At 41.3% G+C, this 19,356-nt stretch overlaps 1 protein-coding gene across 1 annotated transcript in view; it reads left to right on the top strand.

Moving 5' to 3' along the window:
- usp43a (ubiquitin specific peptidase 43a) overlaps positions 1-19,356 on the top strand; it is a 99,971-nt gene that overhangs the window by 75,583 nt on the left and 5,032 nt on the right. Inside the window, exons 10-15 of the mRNA XM_086211270.1 lie at positions 2,106-2,183; positions 2,399-2,528; positions 9,273-9,392; positions 11,020-11,269; positions 13,394-13,552; positions 19,147-19,308. Coding sequence (XP_086067396.1) covers positions 2,106-2,183; positions 2,399-2,528; positions 9,273-9,392; positions 11,020-11,269; positions 13,394-13,552; positions 19,147-19,308 — 899 coding nt within the window. The remainder of the gene's footprint in view (positions 1-2,105; positions 2,184-2,398; positions 2,529-9,272; positions 9,393-11,019; positions 11,270-13,393; positions 13,553-19,146; positions 19,309-19,356) is intronic.

The raw sequence follows: 19,356 nt of genomic DNA, 5'->3' as shown, positions 1-19,356 counted from the left end.
GGAGCCTGTTTTCCTGTGCGTCTCCATACACTGGGAGAGCTTAGCGCTAATCTCTACCTGTGACACACAAAGCTGCAGGGAAGGTCAGGTGTCCTACAAAGGAGCTTGTCTCCCAGGTTTCTTTTCAAGTGTTTTTTTGCCCGTGCATCTACGTAATTGTTTCTTTAAGCCATCACCTTCAGTGTAAGCTTTTATTCTGCTTTCAAAAAAGCGTATTAAAGGTTAACATTCACCTTTACGCACTATTGACAGATAAAAAGGTATCACATACACATGCACGCAAACACAAAAAAGGTAAATGTCCATGACACCTCTGCAGTCTTATTTATACATTTGTTTGCAAACACCTTTTTTCTTAAAGCATATAAAATCTTCAAAATGTATCTTCTGACCTACAACATTTTATGCCATTCAAATACCCGAGGCTCATTTTTCCGCACCATTAGCTGTTCAAATGAGGTGAAGCACAGAAATTACGCTGAATGTCCTACTCTTGGGAAACGGCTTCCTTAAAGGAGTTTGCCATCTCCTCTTGGAATTTGAAGGTTGTCCTCAGTTGGATATTGTTTTCTGAGTCATAATCACTCATGAACATATTCATTACATCCTCCAAATGCAGGAAATTGCAATAACTGGGGTTTGCGTGCTCTGAGTCATTGTCAGTTCCTCATCCAAAACCCAAGTGAATTAAAACGTTACTTAACCTAAAAAGTGTAGTCCTCTCCAGGTGGCTTGGTTCCAACAGTCAGAAAACACCAGGCAAATGTTATTCATTGGAAGCTAATTAATATCATCTACTAACAACAGCATGACTGTCCAAAATGTCCTCTTACAAATTCTGAAGTACATAGTCCAGGTCTCATTTATCGAGCTGCACGCTCATGAAACCACAAACCCAAATTTGTGCAGGTGCGGACTGTGAACAAACATGACAAGCTGGCACGCTGAGTTGAACTCATTCGTTCATTGCTACTTAGTGAACCCAAAGTTTGCAGTGTTGAGCGTCCGCCTCGATAAAGACAATTTGGAATATACCAGAAGGTGGGGAGTTTATTAACTGCTGCTGTTGCCGGGAGTCGGCCTCCATTAGCATCAATCTAATAATATGCGGTAGATTTCTGACTTCTTGATTCGCCAAGATTTCACGCAAGGGACGAGAAACATCTCGGTGATGTCTGACCGTGAGTGATTTAAAAGCAACGTGCACTTTTTCAATGACGTAAGACTTTCACGGGTGGTTTATTGATCATTTCCAAGTACTTGGAAACGTCAGCTAAAAGTAGACTCAAGTGTTTGTTCTTTCTTCTATCGATTGCGTGAAGTTCTATAATCTCGTTTTGACCTGTTATATAAGCTTGGCATCTAGTGGTAACATTCAGTAAGTTGCATATATTGACGGATTACAAACTTCAAGAGTGAAAAACACCAAGTCAGTGAAAGGAGTTGTTCTTTTGAAGTGGAGAGAAACATCAGCTAGCGAGAGACAGTATTCACCGCGGTGTTTTCCATCCACAATATTCATGCTTTTCAAAATCAAAGAGAATTGTCTACTTGCATTTGTGAAACACTGAATTGCCTTTTGTAATTTGTCAAATTCTCAGAACAAAAATCCCAAAACAAACAACAACAACAAAAAAAGAAAAGGACGGTTGCCCACAGACATTATTAAATCTACCTTCACCGTCTGCGTTGATGCCGTTTGGCTGTTTAACGCCGATGCTGTGTGATCCTTCCTCTTGAGGTCAAAGCAGTGACGGTACGACTATGACACCCCCTCACTTTGACTCAGCGTCACACACGGACATAAGTACAACACGTCTCACCTGCGCTCGGTGTCATGCTGGGCCAACTTGCTTTTGCCTGTCATTTTCTGTGTGTGTGTGTGTGTGTGTTTGTGTGTCTCTGTGAACCCATGTGTAAAGATGTCAGACGCCCAAGAAAAAAAAAAATAGTTGAAGAAAGTTTCTGTGGTCACTCTCCAGGTCTGTGTAATGACATGCTCCCCCGTTTGCCACTGTCAGGCTGTATTTTCCCTCCAGCACAGAATAAACCCAAATAGTAAGAAGAAATGCGATGATGCTCTTTTTCCTTCTGCTCCATTTTAGAGCCCTGAAATTCTGCGGTCCTGGGGGACCTCCACATGTGAAGATTGTCATCGAATGGGAGCACAAGATTAAAGAATGGTGAGCACTGTGAGCAAACAATTAAAGACACTCGCAAGCTGAACTTGCAGCATGCGCAGACGTCATCTCGAGTCTCCTCTGGTGTGTGATTTAAAGAACACGCGCTGATTCAGTCTGCTCTTCACATCCAAATTTTAAATGCAATTTTGTACCTCAATAGGAACAACATTACCGGTGTGTTTGTTTATTTTTGTCTGCGTGTGTGTCTGATCCAGCCTTTTCGGAAGCATCCAGGAAGAGGTGGTGAAGGACGCGGAGAGTGTGAGGAATCAGCAGCAGCAGCACCTGCAGCAACACAGCTGCACTTTGGACGAGTGTTTCCAGCTGTATACCAAAGAAGAGCAGGTGAGCCCGAAGGCAACAGCACTGTTCAATGAACACAACAACTCTCCCCGACACACAGGGTCAGTCTGCCAGAACAGGCGTTCCCCCGTCTGATTGTCGTCTGTACTTTTCAAGGTTTTAGTTTCACTTGTCACACCTTCTTCCCCAGTTCAAGCCGAGTTCAACCTTCAATATCACAAAGGAGGTTTCTCAGACTATTCATTTTTACAAGGTCAAATCAAACTGCCGTTATTGCAGCTGTAAACAAGTACATAAACACTGGGTCAAAATACAAGGAATGATTCCACCCTGAACTACATATTCTACAACCATGCAGCAGATCCTAACTGGAAAATATATGCGCTTGTTAGATTATGTTGAATAATTTTAGGATGACATCCAAACTCTTCTAAAAACAAACGAACCATAAACCCAACCTGCCATGTGTTTGTGGATGTCTTCATATCACTTTTTTTTTTTTTTTTTTTTTGGCCTCCATCCCACCTTATAGAAACGCTCTTAAGCGGGCCTCAAAAAAGGCGCTGTGAGTTTTTCCCTCCTCAGATTTTTTTTTTTGTCTTCTCAGTACATCCCGGGGTTGGAATTAAGTTGTTTTTACAAATTGTATTGATTAGTCACACAAACACATTACCCAGATACAATCACGGCGCCAGCGTCTAAACACTAGATGGCAAGAGTTGTTTAGCCTTTGAATCCCCGAATTTAAATTCACATTCCTCTCCTGGTCTCAAAGTCTCACCCAAACAGAAATGAGTTTATCATGAAGTGGGAAAAGACTCACGCACAGTTGATTACGACTCTTGTATTTGTGTGCCTGACTACTTGGGTTGGCCAAAAAAAAAAAAAAAAAATTAACATCGATTCATTAATTAAAGAACACGTAACACAAACGTAAAATGGCGCCCTGTCCAGTTGACCCTGTGTGTGGATTTATCTCGTAAATGGAGAAGGAAGCAGAGCCGCGGCCCGAGGCGCTCTGCGGGTCACCGGCGGTTCATTGCCTGAAGGGTTCTAAATGATGTGAATTACTATTCTAGTTACTCACACATGTAAGGAAATCTGTTGTAATTGAGATCTTTTTAGAAGTCACGGCCCAAATGGATTTGTGTAATTAATTGTAAGTAATTAATTAGAAATCATGTCCTGAAGTAGATTCAATTAATGGGATGACGACCCTAATTGTTCTACTAATTACGTGCATCGGTTTGTATTTATTTCAAGGATGTATGAGTACACGTCTCAAATTGTGTCTTATCTCATATTTATTTTTGGATTATGGATTATGCAGATAACACCCATGAATATGGAACACTTATATTTTATCTCCGCAGGATTAAAAGAGTTCACATCTTATTAGGAGGATTTGCGTGGATTATTATTAATCCGTGTTCATTTCAGGAAGGCGTTTAGAAGCTTGTATCTAGTATGGAGGCTATCACAGTCTCAACAGAAACAGTCTGTTCCCATTGGGGAGATGCCGATGCCCCTTTGTGCCGGGGCTATGAATTAATTTATCAGTTTAAAATATTACTAGTTATTAAGCTCACTAAATTTGGTCTTTTTTTTGTATCCTGTATAAAACATTGGATATGTTGATGATCAACAACTTAATGGACTATGCTCATTTTTACACCATTTCTCAAAACACATCTCCCAGCTCGCCGGTGAAACAAATGGTGAATGTTACACAATTTGATAAGGATTTACTAAAGATCAGTAATCCAATATGGCTACCATAAGAAATAGTACACAAGAGAAGATTCGTGTTTATGTAAAAATCACTTGGGAAATATTGCTACAGAGAACAAGGTGGGGGAAATGCGTGACGTTTCATAGGATCTGGGGAAACGGTTCTTGTGGTAGCGTCCATGGTCGTTGCTCCGCTGGCAGTGGTTACAGGCGTAGAATTCATTTTGTCTAGTTGTTACTTTATATGGTCTTGCAAGCAGATCAGAACTCACGGAAGAAGAGAAGCCGGTGCGCTGTAGCTCGCTGTTTGCGCGTTTCAGGAGCACGTCCACAGGCAGTGAGGTTACTTCACCACATATTTATGTATGTGATCATATATTTGTGATTTTAGGGAAGAGACCACAGGTGCTATTGTCATACTGTACCCATATATATTTATGTATATAATCTATAATATAGAGTACAACGAGTGTTTCTGGGAAAGTAGAGAAGGGAAGGAAGGAAACATTCAGTGACAACTAAGTGGGGGCAGAAACTTCTCCACATTCGTCATACTTTCTATCACTGGTCTCTTTTCCTGCCGTTTGAATATTGGCTCTTAGTAAAAAGAAAGAGTCTTAGTCACTGTGTACACCCCTACACTGAGAGTCAAACAGCTTTGAAACCATTAATCCTGACTGAAATGAGGCAGCAGAGGGGAAGTGCAGCATGAGGTGGCAGATGAGCTCAGCGAGGGCCTCCGTGCTGTACCGTTAGCCCGAGCAGAGCCAGACGCCAGCAGCACCTCATCATTGGCACAATCTGCTCCATTCATGGTATATGTTTCTGGCCGTGCATTCCTTTTTGTGTGATTAAAAACGATTCCTTGCAATGTGGAAAATGTGTTAATAATTGTGACTGAACATCCCCATAAGTTCCTCTTTAGTTTTTTGACCATTAGCAGCAGCATTCATGTCGATTCACTGCTTTGGACCAGACTGAAATACTACAACAATTCGTAAGTTGTGTTGGATACACGGAGCCATGACTGTTACATTGTTGACTTCAGTTGTGATTTTGCTCTCTCGACCCTCTGAAGCACAGTTTGGGCTCGAACTACAACACCCAAGGTTTATTGGTTTAAAGACGAGGACTTCTGAAGGACTTGACGCACTCAAAAAAAGGAGGGAAACAGATAAAAGATAGTGACTCAAGTGTCCGAAACACAACCACTAAGGGAGCAACGCAGAATGAACTTTGTGTCCATCAAGAACGCTTTCAGGACATTCTTTGTTAATAACTTGACATTTATCCTAAGAAAAGCTGTGCTAATCTCAAAGTGAACCTCTTACATTGAACAACTGTCGTAACATTTTTTGCTGAATAATTTTAGGTTTATTTTTTTCTGTTTTGGTCAAATTTCAAATCTTTCAAGTGTCTTTTCTTTTCAGGTCTTTTATTCCATATGTTTATGTCCTTCAGTTTAAAGAAAGTACCTTGGCCATGCAGCCGAGGGAAGAAGGCTGAGATGATTAATGGGTCTCTGTGGTTTCACACTAGATTCAAACCCATTAGCACCTTAAGCTCCTTTTGAAAACTTCTGCTTGAAACTATCTAATTCAAAGAGAGATAGCATTTGACTTCGGATTGCAACCCTCACACCTCAATCCTGAGAAATTCTCATCGGGTGGCGCCTATTTTAATGACAATCAGACTCTGTTCACTGAGGATTTCAAATGTCAGTTAGCCCCTGGCCAGAGAGGTAATGTGGTGAAATGCTTTGAGAGGTTATCAACGAACATGAAACATCTTGAGCCAACATGTTCAATGGGGCTTAAACCGGGAGGAAAAACCTCTCTGTGACGATGTGCTTTGACAGACCCGTCAGGTGAGCCCCACCGTATGACTCTGTGCAAAAGAAACACATGCATTTAGTTTACGGGTGAACACGGTGAGACATGTCTTTGCTGTAAAATATGGATGAAGCAGAGAAGCCTGGTCATCTCCTTTCTGGCAGTCTGAATAGAGTGAGTGAGATACAGCCAGGGGTTCAGAGCTCTCTCTGCTGGTCATCAGGGTTGAAGACCCTGGACATGACCTGAGTGCCTGTGTCACCTTAGGAGCGATGGGATCTGGAGACATTATTCTGTGCTGTCTATATATGAACTTCTGAATCTGAAAAACATGTTAAAAGGTAATGGCCTTGAGTCATGAAATGCACTTAATTGTATATTTGTTCCACAAGACACAAGGACACTTTTAGCCCTCAATTTAATCTTACAGACAGGAAGCAGAGCCTAATGTTTATTTGTAGCTCCTGGCTCAAACCATGTTTACCTCTCGGAACATTGGAGTCTGGGTGATGGACACTTATTGGAGTTACACAGTACAAGTCTGCAGCAAGGAGTTACTAACAGGCTTTGTTTCCCATCTGTATGTGCAGGGTTAGAATTAGTTAGTGTGTAAAATTATGTTATGAATGAGATCCATGACATGAATCAAAGGGTTTTAATCAATTTTACCTCCCAATCATCTCATTCATGTGCTCGGACAAAGTAACAGACCTTTGCAAAACTTGCTGTCTGTCATTAATCTTTGATCTGTCATTAATTTTTCAGCATTGTGTTCATTTTGATTTCTTTTAGAAAGTCAGAAAGCAATGCCTCCAGGAAGGCAAATCATTTCTCATCATCTCTGCTTTTATGATAAAGCAGTGCAAAGTCCATTTGCAGTCAAACTCTGCACTCTGTTGGACGACTGAGGCTTTCAGTGTAATTAGCACGTATGGATTTAGTATCAGTTCTGTCCTGTACTGTCCTGGCGTTTTATCTTAGAGGGTTTTATTGTGTTGGAAAGTACAATATAATGTAATGTAATGTAATAATGTATTTTTTCATTTCTTTCTAATTAAAAGCCTACACTGTTTTCTTTGTGCCTAAAAGCATCATCAAGCAATCAAACACTTTCTATTGTAATGACCGACACGAGGCCGGGAGAAAGCCACAGTCGTCAGAAAAACAAATTAGGATTATAATTGAACGGCTGTGCTGGCAGCCTAAGTACAGGTTTGCTGTTCTTTCTTAAGTACTTGTCATTTGTGGAGGAAAAAATACAGTGGGGCTACATCTCTTATTATTTTTATCATACTAAACGCTAACAGTAGATACGCTCTATCTACTGTACTAATTCACCACTTCAAGTTGAGACCACTCACACAATGTCGAGATCTTGCGTTTTTGGAAGCCAGAATTTATTTGCTGTGTTGGGTTTAGAGTGTGGATCTCACAGAGATCCACTGACTGGATATGGTCTGGACACAAGGTAGCCAGAAAAAGGAGATATTGGACAGTAATATCCAGAATGGCTGAGGCAAGTACAGCAACTTTTGTACGACAGTTTTTTCATCAGCGTATTCCAGGGTTAGCAAGTGTTTACCTGACAGAGACGGGGAATTGTTCTGACACTGAAATAAAACTAATACTGATGAGTATGCACACACACACACACACCTGCGTCTATCCAGGTCAGGCTGTTTGTTAGCAAATAAATGCTAAAAATCCTTAAGAATTCCATTGTTTTAGCTCCCCAACTGCTAAAAGTGTGGAGTTTAGGAAGTCCACAACCCCACTTTAAGCAATACTTCACCAAAAAAAAGTACAATTGTTCTAATGATAACTCTTGAACTCTCACAGATGTTTTTGTTATCCTGCCTGACTTCATGGTGACTCTAGAATGAAGAAAAAGGCACACATATATTATTAGCTTGAAGCTAATGGAGACCGAGGTTTGACAAAAGTAAAACTGTCAGTTTACAAACTCTCAAACGCATCGTCTGCTGTTATCCACATCTCCCTCATCCAACCCTGTGATCACCAAAAACAACTTGATTTGAGCTGAAAAAAAGCAAACAAGAACACTCAGAGTCCAACTCAACTCAAAGGATTTGTTTTGGTCAGTTTTGCAGTTTTGTTAGCCGTTGGTCTCCATTAGCTTCAAGCTAAAAGCACCCAAAACAAAACCATTTGGCTGGCATTTTCCAGCATTTCAGAGTCACCTAGACATCATGCTAGGGTGGAAAAACATCTCACTTTGAGTACTTGAAAGGAAAATTACGCTTTTTGAATGACGTCACTCTTCAACTAGCTTTTCATTGGATAGTTATTTATTTATATGCAGAAAGATTGCTGTTATATTTTTATTAAGCATTTAGTTTGGATGATTGTGTAAATAAGTTCAGGGCTGGTACCTCACTTTCCTTGTGCTCTGCTCATTACATATCATGGATTTCTGCACTTTGGTGCACATCACAAGGAATTGAAAGCAGCAAACTCCGACACACCCTGGTTTGTTGAATGATGCACACCCATTTCCTCCCTTCATGAAGTAGAATATGACAACCTTGCACGCTGCTTTAGTTTGCATCCTGAAAGGGAGACAATGAGACCTTGGAGTCTTGCTTCTATCTACAGCAACTTAAAATGTAAGTTTCATCATTTTCAGGCACACAACAGATGTAAAGAACCATAGCTTGAACTTGGATGATTACGTCTCAGTTCTTTTCAGATTTCTGTTTCATTTCAGTGAATTTAATGAATGGTTTGAAGAGCCATAAAAGAGACAGATAAAAGACATTTCTCCAAGAGTCAAGTCATTTCTTGATGAGCGTGAATACTGTATATATAATGTACACGTGATTTGTTCACTGTGTGAATATTGGATCCTCTAAGGTGGCCTTAAAGACCCTCTAAATCAGCAAAGGAATGCAAAGGTGGCAGCAAGAAGCCGACAGCCTTTACTGACAAACTGTATGTTTGATGCACTACTGCAGTGAAATAGAGTAAACGGTCGTGAAAAAGCTAAGGTGCTTTTTGAAGATTAAAAAGAAAAAAAATCATCAGGGACAAAAACAAAGATTGGCAAAAGAACACGAGGAATATTTCAAAAGCCGTCATTTGCAACCTGACAGGGTTTTGAACAGTTATGAAAACTAAAGTCAGATTTATACATCACTAAGAATGTACATTTCTGCGTTTTTATTTTACTTGATTAAATATTGAATCGATTGACTGATTCCAGCTTGCCCCCGATGATGCCTGGAAGTGCCCTCACTGCAAGCAGCTTCAGCAGGGCATGGTGAAGATGAGCCTGTGGACGCTGCCGGACATCCTCATCCTCCATCTCAAGCGCTTCCGACAGGTAAGAACACTCACATTTCTCCATACGTGATACAAATCAATTTTCTTATCAACTGTGTAACAAATGAAGGTGTCAAATAGGGAATAGAGTTTAGGATGAAGTTACAAAGGATTACATCATATATCTGACTGCATAGCAACAGCAGACGTATAGATCTTGAATCTGAAGGTAGTTGAAGGTGCCAGTTAGATTTTGAAACAGCGGCTGAAAGAAGCTTCCGACCCAGCCGACATGAGAAGTCTGTGAGGTTTGTACTCTACCAGATCAGATATGAAGTGTACTGGACCCAAGCCCATCAATCATTTATCATTTTTCGAAGAAAACGAGTAGAATTCTAGCATTGACAAAGTGAGAAACAGAAGCTGAGGCAGCCACGCAAGTTTAGTCCTGAGGCTTTTTCCGACCCTGGCAGCAGTGTTCTTGCTCAGTCTGATTACTGTTCTCACACAGACCAGTCTATTTAAAAAAAAAAAAAAAGAAACTGCAGTGTTTCTCACCATCATGGTTACAGCTCTCTCATCAAGCTTTCCTCCACCAGCAGCAACAGGGGTGCCAGTCAGCTCACTGCCGCCCCTTCATGTCTCACTGGAACAGTAGAATAGACCTTCAATAGGATTGTGTTGTGGACGTTATCAGGGCTTGCCCTGCCATGTCAGTAATTCCACTCATCAGGCTCCTCTTTGGTTCATAGACACCAAAACTTTCTTTCACTCAGCACAAACACATTTGTTACCCTCGTCAAGTTTGGGGCAAACATCAGCACAGTTGCGCTAACAGGGACGTACAAGTGTGCTCTTACACACCAGGTGTCCACACGTCAGGGCCTGAAATGCCACACGCTGCTTCTCCTGATCAAATACACACAGTTTTAGTTGATGCACTTCTTGTGCTACCACTGTTATTGTCCTTGTGATAAAAAAACTAAATTTGCTTGCGCTTATTAGTGCTTGTCATTTTTTGATCAACGCCATTGTACAAATTGCATCAATAATATGATGCGCAGTAACATGCCTTGTCATCAAACCGTGCAGCATAGTGAAGAGTTAACTCTGCTCTTCATGCACATGTATGTATTTATGGTCACGTGAACAGAAGAGTGGAGTTCATGCGTGGGCTTTGACATATCCTCAATGAATAACATCAGCCTAGCAACTGACATGCTCTGATGACACGTCATATAAGATTTTTTTCTGTACTTTTTTCAAAATTGGTGGTTTCTTCTGCATTCTTAAAGTTCATTATCTAATATAATCCCAACAATATGCAATGCAAATTATATATATATATATATATATATATATATATATATATCAGTGACGTGCGGTGAGGTTCATGGCTGGTGAGGCACTGACTTCATTTCAATCAGATCTGTAAACATATGAAAAAAAAAAAAATATATATATATATATATATAATGTGTGTGTGTGTGGCTGTGTGTGTTTTCTGTGCTTAATGTTTCACAGAATGTAGTTAAATGTCACAGGGTTGGTAGATCCTCCCACTACATTTTCCATCTTTTCTGGGTGAATTTGGATCAAGCAATATTGGTTTAATATTATTTGTTCATGAATGAATTCATATTTGCTTTCCCACACGTGGGACATTTATTAATCATGAGTGTTAACAGGTAGGCGAGCGGAGGAACAAGCTGTCAACGCTGGTGAATTTTCCCCTGACTGGTCTGGACATGGCACCCCATGTAGTGAAGAGGAGTCAGAGTATGAAGAACTTGAACTCGGGGGTGTGGCCAACATCCTGGACACAGTCCTCAGGCCAACACCACCAACCTGCCGACATGAGCCTCCCCCACGACTACCACTACGACCTCTACGCTGTGTGTAACCATCACGGAGGAATGCACGGTGGACACTACACTGGTACGGCTGCCGCTACTGCTGGAAAACATGTCGACTGTCTTCCCAGCCTTCATAATACAGGAGCATTATGAAACATTCTTGAGAATCATTTTTATTTCAGTGAATTATATGATTAATGAGTCAATCTTTCTTTAACAGAATTCTTTTACACTTAATAATGAGCTTCTTCATAGTCCAACACACACACGGATCAGTAGGATTCAGGATTAAACGGCAAATTTGATGGCAAGAACTTCTTACAACATGTATAAGTCCTGAGATGGAAGTAGAACCAACCGCACTTTATCACATTTTAGAACATTTAAGCAAAGTAAGGGCTTTAAGGTACCATTTTGTTAGCTTTTTTATGTTTAATTGTCATTTCTGATACACGTATGATTAGAAACAAGTAACACGATACAGTTGAGTAGGACAAACGTTGAAATAGATCTTTTTTTTTTTTTTTTTTTTTTTAAGGTTTAAAAGAAACTCTCGTGTCCTGTAGCTGTGCTCTCCATCCTAATGAGAAATTTGATTCCAGTTGCAAAGATGAACTGGAGCTATTAGAAGGTGAAAACAACGCCAGAACCAGGTTGGAGAAAATATTCCTGCGATGCGCTTCTGCTGGAGGCGGCTCCAGCAAAACGCTGAAGTGCAGACTAGATTTATTCAGGGTTATAGTGGACAGTCTACTTCAGTGCTGTTGTCAGTCATTGGTTAGTTTGTTTTGTCAAAGTAAAAAGTGTTTGTTTTTTTTAGTATTTTCAACATTGAATACAAAGAAATATGGTCAGGGTGGGTGCTTAAATGAATGAAATGTACTTATAGAGTGGAATATTTTTCCAACTTGATTGTATTTTCTGCTTGACAACATGTTACACTTCATTTTGTATGTCCAATGGAAGACATTGTCAAATGTGATTTGTTTGTTTAATTGAATAATAATGAAGTGATTTAGTTGATTGGAGCAGAGCTTGAATTTGTATAGCAACAATCTGAAATGCGTATTTGACACACACTAGTTAGGCAGACGAGATTAGATTTGGCATCAATCTAACCGGCAGGCGGAGGAATTGGAATATGTGATCAACCCTTCCAATTCCAACAATGACATAAAATATGGCGTGAATAAAATAAAATGTCAGGGAATTCAGTGCAGGGGCAGCGTGGCTCAGAGGTAGAGTGGCCGTCAAAGGACGTTGGTTCGATCCTGACTTCCCCCGGTGACCATGTTGAAGTGTCCTTGAGCAAGATACTGAGCCCCTAATTGCTCCTGGCCACCCGCCCCTCGTCCAGTGTCAGCTGGGATAGGCTCCAGCCCCCCCGCAAACCTGAATGGATAAGCAGTATAGAAAATAGATGGATGGAATTCAGCGCAGTACTCTTTTTTACTGCACTGTCAAAGCTGCTGAGGAGCATCCTTTTGTTTCGGCCAATAAAGATTGACCTACCAGTTACCTTACATGCTAGATGAGCTTACAGGAAGTGGAAAATATTAGTATTTGATTCAAGAAATGGCAGAGAAACAATGTTATTCACGCTTCTAAATGCAGGCTCAGAGGAGGGTTGACTGAATAATAGCCTGGAGTAAAGCCCTGGGAAAATGGCTGCTACTCGTAATTATGTTTAAGAAATAAATGTACATGGTTCCTTTTATCACCTGCCTGAATCCTGACATGAAGCTGTTAAGTAATTTTCGTGGAAGTGTTATTATCTGTCCTATTATCTGTTTCTCTCTGTACCTGTACCTGTCTACTGAATATATACATAACTACCTCAGGTGGACTGATGGACTCAGAAATGTCAAGTATAAAGGTAGCAGCAGAAAGGGGGGGGGGGGGGGGTTCGACATTCCCTCCTTGCTCTACCCACAGAGTTTATTCTGAGAGTTGCTGCAGGTGTAAAAAAACGGATCAGTTATTCACACTTGTCCGCTGTTTCAACCAGTCTAGCGATGCTCATTGCACTGAAGCCAAATGAAACCTGACGTTCAATGTCACAGAGCTGATAAGCCATGGCACTACGTGCCATATTTGTGAGAAATCATCGTCTTTAATTACCGTATCTTAAAATAGCATGATTAACTTTCTTCTCACTGTGTTTAATTTACCACCTTCACAAGTGTCCTTAAATGTTCTGATCCAGCTTACTGCAGGAACTCAGTGGACGGCCAGTGGTACAGCTACGATGACAGCAGTGTAGACCTGGTCCCTGACGAGGAAATCTGCACCAGAGGGGCTTACATTCTTTTCTACCAGAGACGCAATGCCATTCCTCCGTGGTCGGCCAGTAGCTCTGTCAGAGGTATGCTTCCAAATGAGAGCGTGGATAACTTTTTTTTGTTGTTGTTACTCCTGTTTTTGAGGGGAAAAAAGGTTGCATTAAACAAGTTGATCTGTTGGTCTTTAAAAAAAACTGCTTTCGTGGTATTTTTGATTGAAACAATATAAACTGCAAATATTCAATTGATCATTTTTCTTCGTATGATACCATCGATGCATTTTGCTGTTGTGTTATTAGAATGTATGCAGGCATGTGCAGTGGCAAAAAGGTCGAGGACCCCTAATAACTGTCAGCAACAAACATTTTCTCAGGTCCAAACTGGAAGTGTTGCCTTTAAGAACATGCACAATTTATGAAATCCGTTATTTTCCCTCTGGTACTCAACAGAAATTTGATAGTACAACAGGTACATTAATAATTCAGTAACATTGGTGAATGACATATTTGAAGACTCTGTGAAAATTTGCCAAACTTTATTCATGAACCATAGGATGAAAAATAAAGACTTTTTAAGTCATTTTGAAGATAACAAGAGAAGAGTGATTTGCTTGTCACAGACGAACATGCACCAAATCCCTGCCTCCGATTTACTCCTTTGTCAGTTGCTATGGTTCCGGTGTTTTGTTTTGGAGGAAGTCACAACATTAAAACGCGGGTGACAGACAACACAAAAGGATGGAGTGGCAAATTTCAGAGTTTATTCTTGTTAGCTCCTGAAAAAGGACCACAACAACACCAGGAGAATTCTCTCTCTAAATTAGTTCAAATCTGTATCCTACGATAGGATCCTATCCTAAGATAAGCAAAGCCGGCAGGAAACAGAATAAAATTCAACATTCCACACCACTGGAGATGCAATTGCTAATAAAACTCACCGTTCAGAGTGTTTCACCATTGGTCTGACACACAGTGATAGGAGAAATGTTTAGAGGGGGTCCTTGGCCTCATGCTGCCTAATGAGCTGTTGAACACTGGCAGAGAGCAGTGACATAACAGCACACGCTGTACAGACAGAAACATCATATGCTTCACTGCAGTGCCGACAGTTTCAAGTGCTTCTGAAGGCTGCGTTATTGAGTGCCATTGTGGTCACCTTGCTTTTGCCAAAGTGACTCTTTTGCACCTTTGGGCTATACCTGCACCCAAGGGCACTACAGCAAGGTTGAGTGGGTTTTTGCTATGCATACTGTAGGTTTGGAGGGGAAACAAAGGATAAATATTCAGAAGTTTCTGGTTAAGAACCCAAAGAATCAAGAGAAACTCCAGAGCCTTGTTTCATAAAACACTTCTGGAAAAGTTTGAGATTTAAGACCTGAACCTGACTTCAGTGAACCCAACTAATGAGTTGACCCATTTTCTTGTGTGCACACTGCTAAGAACTTTTGCGTCATGGATGGTGTCAAGGATTGATGACACTGAGCCTCTTGACATTTCAGCCTGGAACATTCATACCAGACAGTTGACTTCAAAGCTTAAGAAGCTACCTGTCAGGCTGTCAAGGCTTTCCACAAGGTTTAGGAGTGTGTTTATGCCAATTTTTCACCATTCTTCCAGAAGCGCTTTTGTGAGGTCACATACTGATGTTGGATGAGAAGGCCTGGCTCTTAGTCTCCACTCTAATTCATCCCAAAGACGTTCTACCGGGTTGAGGTCAGGACTCTGTGCAGGCCAGTCAAGTTCATCCACACCAAACTGTCTCATCCATATCTTTGTGGACCTTGCTTGGTACACTGGAACTGGAGGGGGCCATCTCCAAACTGTTCCCACAAATTTGGGAGCATGGAATTGTCCAAAATCTCTTGGAATGCTGAAGCATTCAGAGTTCCTTTCACTGGAACGAAGGGGATCCAAGCCCAGCTCCCAAAGACGACCCCACACCAAATCCCCCCTCCACCAAACTTTACACTTGGCACAGTGCAGTCATACAAGTACTGTTCTCCTGGCAAACGCCCAACCCAGACTCATCCACCAGATTGCCAGATGGTGCAGTGCAATTCATTACTTCAGAGAATGTGTCTTCACTGCTCGAGTCCAGTGGCGGCGTGCTTTACTCCACTGCACCCAACACTTTACATTGCACTTGGTCATGCATGGCGTGGATGCAGCTGCTTGGCCATGGAAGCCCATTCCATGAAGCTGTCAAAGCACTGTTCTTGAGCTAATCTGAAGGCCACATGAAGTTGGGAGGTCTGTAGCGATTGACTCTGCAGAAAGTTCCATACAATAAACTGGTATGTCAAACATAAAAAAATAGAAAGCAGTGTAATCAAGTAAAAGGAGGATAGATGATGAGGTAGACTGATGAAATACTTCCTTCATCAACCATAGCAGCGTATGGTTGATGAAGGAAGTGCTTGTGAGAGGTGGTTGGCTGAGGCTAGCGGACGAGTGGCATCTGAACCAATGAGCTGCTCAAGAGGGACATTCCCATTTCAAAGACTGAGCACTGAATCTCTCTCCCTTTTTAAAAAAAAAAAAAATTAGCAGCTTTTTCCAATACAACAACAAAATGTTGCTTGAAACAAAATACAGCCTGATTAAATGTGGATAAATATGGTTATACTTCCACTTCATTCACCGTGAAGCATCTGCTGTTATGTCCCCATCTTAATTGGAGAAGCGAAAATATTTACTGTGTTCCACACTCATGTCACTTTGTCACCACACCCACACGCCTGCGTGTGTGTGCGTGTGTGTGTGTGTGTGTGTGTGTGTGTGTGTGTGTGTGTGTGTTGCAGCATTAATTAATATCACCCGGTTGTTATGAGGCATGCTCATAACAAAGAGGACATGGACTGTATATTGTGTTTTCATTGTTTACATGGTCCAGCACATCTGCGGGGGCATGTATTGATGTGTGTGTGTGTGTGTGTGTGTGTGTGTGCGAGCGCATGTGCGTGCTTGTGTGTGCGTGCGTGCATGTGTGAGTGTGTGACAAAGAGCTTTAATGAAGTCTGCAGGGGGAGTCAGCAGTGAGCTGAACCTGAGGATTTAATTCTCCATTACAATAGTCCCATCAGCAGGGGTTCCATCAGAAATGTACGTATTGGGGGAAAAGCACTGTTTATGTTATTATTTGCACAGTTTCCTGTCTCCTAATGCAACCAGATCATGCTCAAATTATCCTTTAGCACTTTGTAGTGAGTATACTGATTTTTTTTTTTACGGTGTGTAAAGGCTATGTGGCAGAGATGACAGGCAGACGTGCCTTTCATGACAGGGTTTCGTACTGGACACAAATGTAGAGAACAGCAGGAAGGCAGGAGGTGTAAAACTTCTAATAATCAAAACAAGGCTGGTGAACATGAGGCAGGGGAAACATGACAATGATCCATCCATCCATTTTCTACCTTTTATCCTGTTAAGGGTCGTGGGGGGGCTGGATTCTATCCCAGCAGCCTTCAGGTGAGAGGCAGGGTTCAACCTGGACAGGTCACCAGTCCATCACAGGACCAACACATAGAGACAGACAACCATTCACACTCACAGTCACACCTACGGTCAATTTAGAGTATCAATAGGATTAATCGTCTTATTTTCTTCATTTTGAACCCTTTGTGCTGGAGTAGAGCTTCCTCACCTCCATACCTCATAACAATATTGGTTTTGTTTTATCTTTTTGAATTCATTTATAAGTGCACGTTGCTTTAAATTCATATCCAGTCCTTTCCGCAGATTCGCTCCACTTAGTTTTCTATTCGTTGGAACACTATGTTTGTTTGTTTTTTAAATCGTATACTAACTCTTGATTACTGCCTGGAAGTAGTTTATTTCTTGGCCTTAACGTAAACAGTGCTGTTCTGAAATAAACCAACTGTGTACTACCTGATTCATTTTGCCGGTGCAGACTGAGGCGGCATATACAATCGTTCCAAGGCAACATCGGATATGTAAACTGAAATATTCCTGATAGTTCACAAGATCTTGAATGCCTTTTCCTTTTCTTGCTGGTGTGAGATGGATTAGAATAAAACTCATGTAGCTTTTATTGATAACTTAAAGCCCTTTCTGTGCATATCTGGTGACACCTCTGCTTCCAGCTCCTCCTCAGCCTTCAGTTCCGCACAGTGAGAGCATTCAAATGAAGCAGATAAGCTGTAAATGTTTTTTGCATTCATTTTATTTGTTCCATTCATTGCACTCAACAATTTAGAAGACAAACACATAAGGTATCAACACCCCATGGCAGGAACAAAGAAAATCTTCAGCTTTTAGTTCCCGTTGCTCATTTGAGCCACCTAGGAGTGCAACTTTTTTGATCATGTACTCATGTAATGGCTGGGGAATGTATGAAGAAAAGAATAACAGGAAATGACCTCAAGTCACATCTGAAGCGGCAGGTGATTCTAACCAGAGGAAGCAGTGAACCTGTTAGGAGTTGGGAGTGTTTCCATTGATTTGACCCGCATACTCAATCAATTATGATGCAACCCTCTGTGTTTATCTCCTGTTCTCTCAGATCAAATAGATTTTTATTCTGGTTAGTCACTCTTTGGAGCACTGTGTGTGTGTGTGTGTGTGTGTGTGTGTGTGTGTGTGCGCGCGCGCGCGCGTGCGTGCGTGCGTGTGTCTTGGGAGTTCACCTTGTTACTTACCAGTCTGAAAGAAAAGAAGCAAATTCAGCTTCTTTCATTTCGTTTCCTCATCATTCCTCTTCTTGATTTCTTTCTTTGGGGTTTGGATTCCAAACTTGATGAAGGCCGTTATCTGTGAGCTTCAGCCACTGTATTTACGCTAGCGAGATACACTAACTATCTAGCTAACTACTGAGTTACTATGGCCTGAAGCAATGCCCCCCCTTACTTGATTTCTTCATCCTGCTGGCTGCAGCACACCAGAGGCTGAGTCAGTGTCAACATCTGGTGGCAGAAGCTGTATCAGAAGATGGTACGAGCCATGAGTGCTCAGTGGTCTGCATCTCTGCTGTGCCGTGTATGGGCAGTTTTGGCATTGCGCTGAAGCTGTTTCCACTGGAAATTATATTGTTTGGGATAGTTTGTTATCAAAATCAAAATGTCTTCTACCTTTTGCGAATCACAGCTTTAATAAATATGGTGGAGTGCTCTAACCTGGCAGCATCCAACTGCTACGGTACCATTCTGAAATCAGGGTCATGTGGCGCTGTTTTGTCTCCAGTCTTTTTGTGTTTTTTGAAAAAATGACTCTGGCGATTATTTTAAGAAGGTGACGATATGTGGTCTCATTAAAAGCAATAAAAACCTAGACGCCCCTGCTCTCCTCATTCTGGCTGTTGGGGAAGTCCATTTACATCAAGGCATTGTTGTAAGTGGTTATAAAATGAACTAAGAGAATGAAACAGCTGCATAGAGACAGACTGACATTTATTTACTCTTTTGGGTAGTACAAGGACATGATGCACATGTAACAAAGAAACTGACCGAAAATAAAGTGGTTTAAGGTACTTCAACTCCTGGAAATACAGTGTAAAACAAGCAGGATCTGATCTGCTGCAAGTGCTTTTACTCCTTTATTCAAACTACAGAATATTTTTAGTGCTCTGGTACTTTATACTGTACAAATTGTGGTATTATTATTCGACCATTGCTGCTTTGTCAGAAGAAATTTTATTGAGTGCTTGTGGTTTCGTCTTACAGGCTCCACAAGTTCATCAATGTCTGACCACTGGTTAATCCGGCTGACAGGAGACGGTAAGAGAGGCAGTTTGGTGTCTCGGTCCTCTACCACCTGCCCGTCTTCCATACCTGACTCACCCGAGTCTCCAGTCTTCCTTGACAATGGTTCTAAAGAGGAAAAAGGTAAGACAGAGATCATCAGTTAAGTGGCTTTTCTCTATGAATAATGCG

The sequence above is a fragment of the Aulostomus chinensis genome, chromosome 8 (genome assembly GCF_037954235.1).
Source record: "Aulostomus chinensis isolate RoL2024-O1b breed Wild chromosome 8, RoL_Achi_v1.0, whole genome shotgun sequence".
Classification (NCBI taxonomy): Eukaryota; Metazoa; Chordata; class Actinopteri; order Syngnathiformes; family Aulostomidae; genus Aulostomus; species Aulostomus chinensis.
The sequence above is the reverse complement of the archived record's forward strand: the minus strand, read 5'-3'. Positions and strand labels throughout refer to the sequence as shown.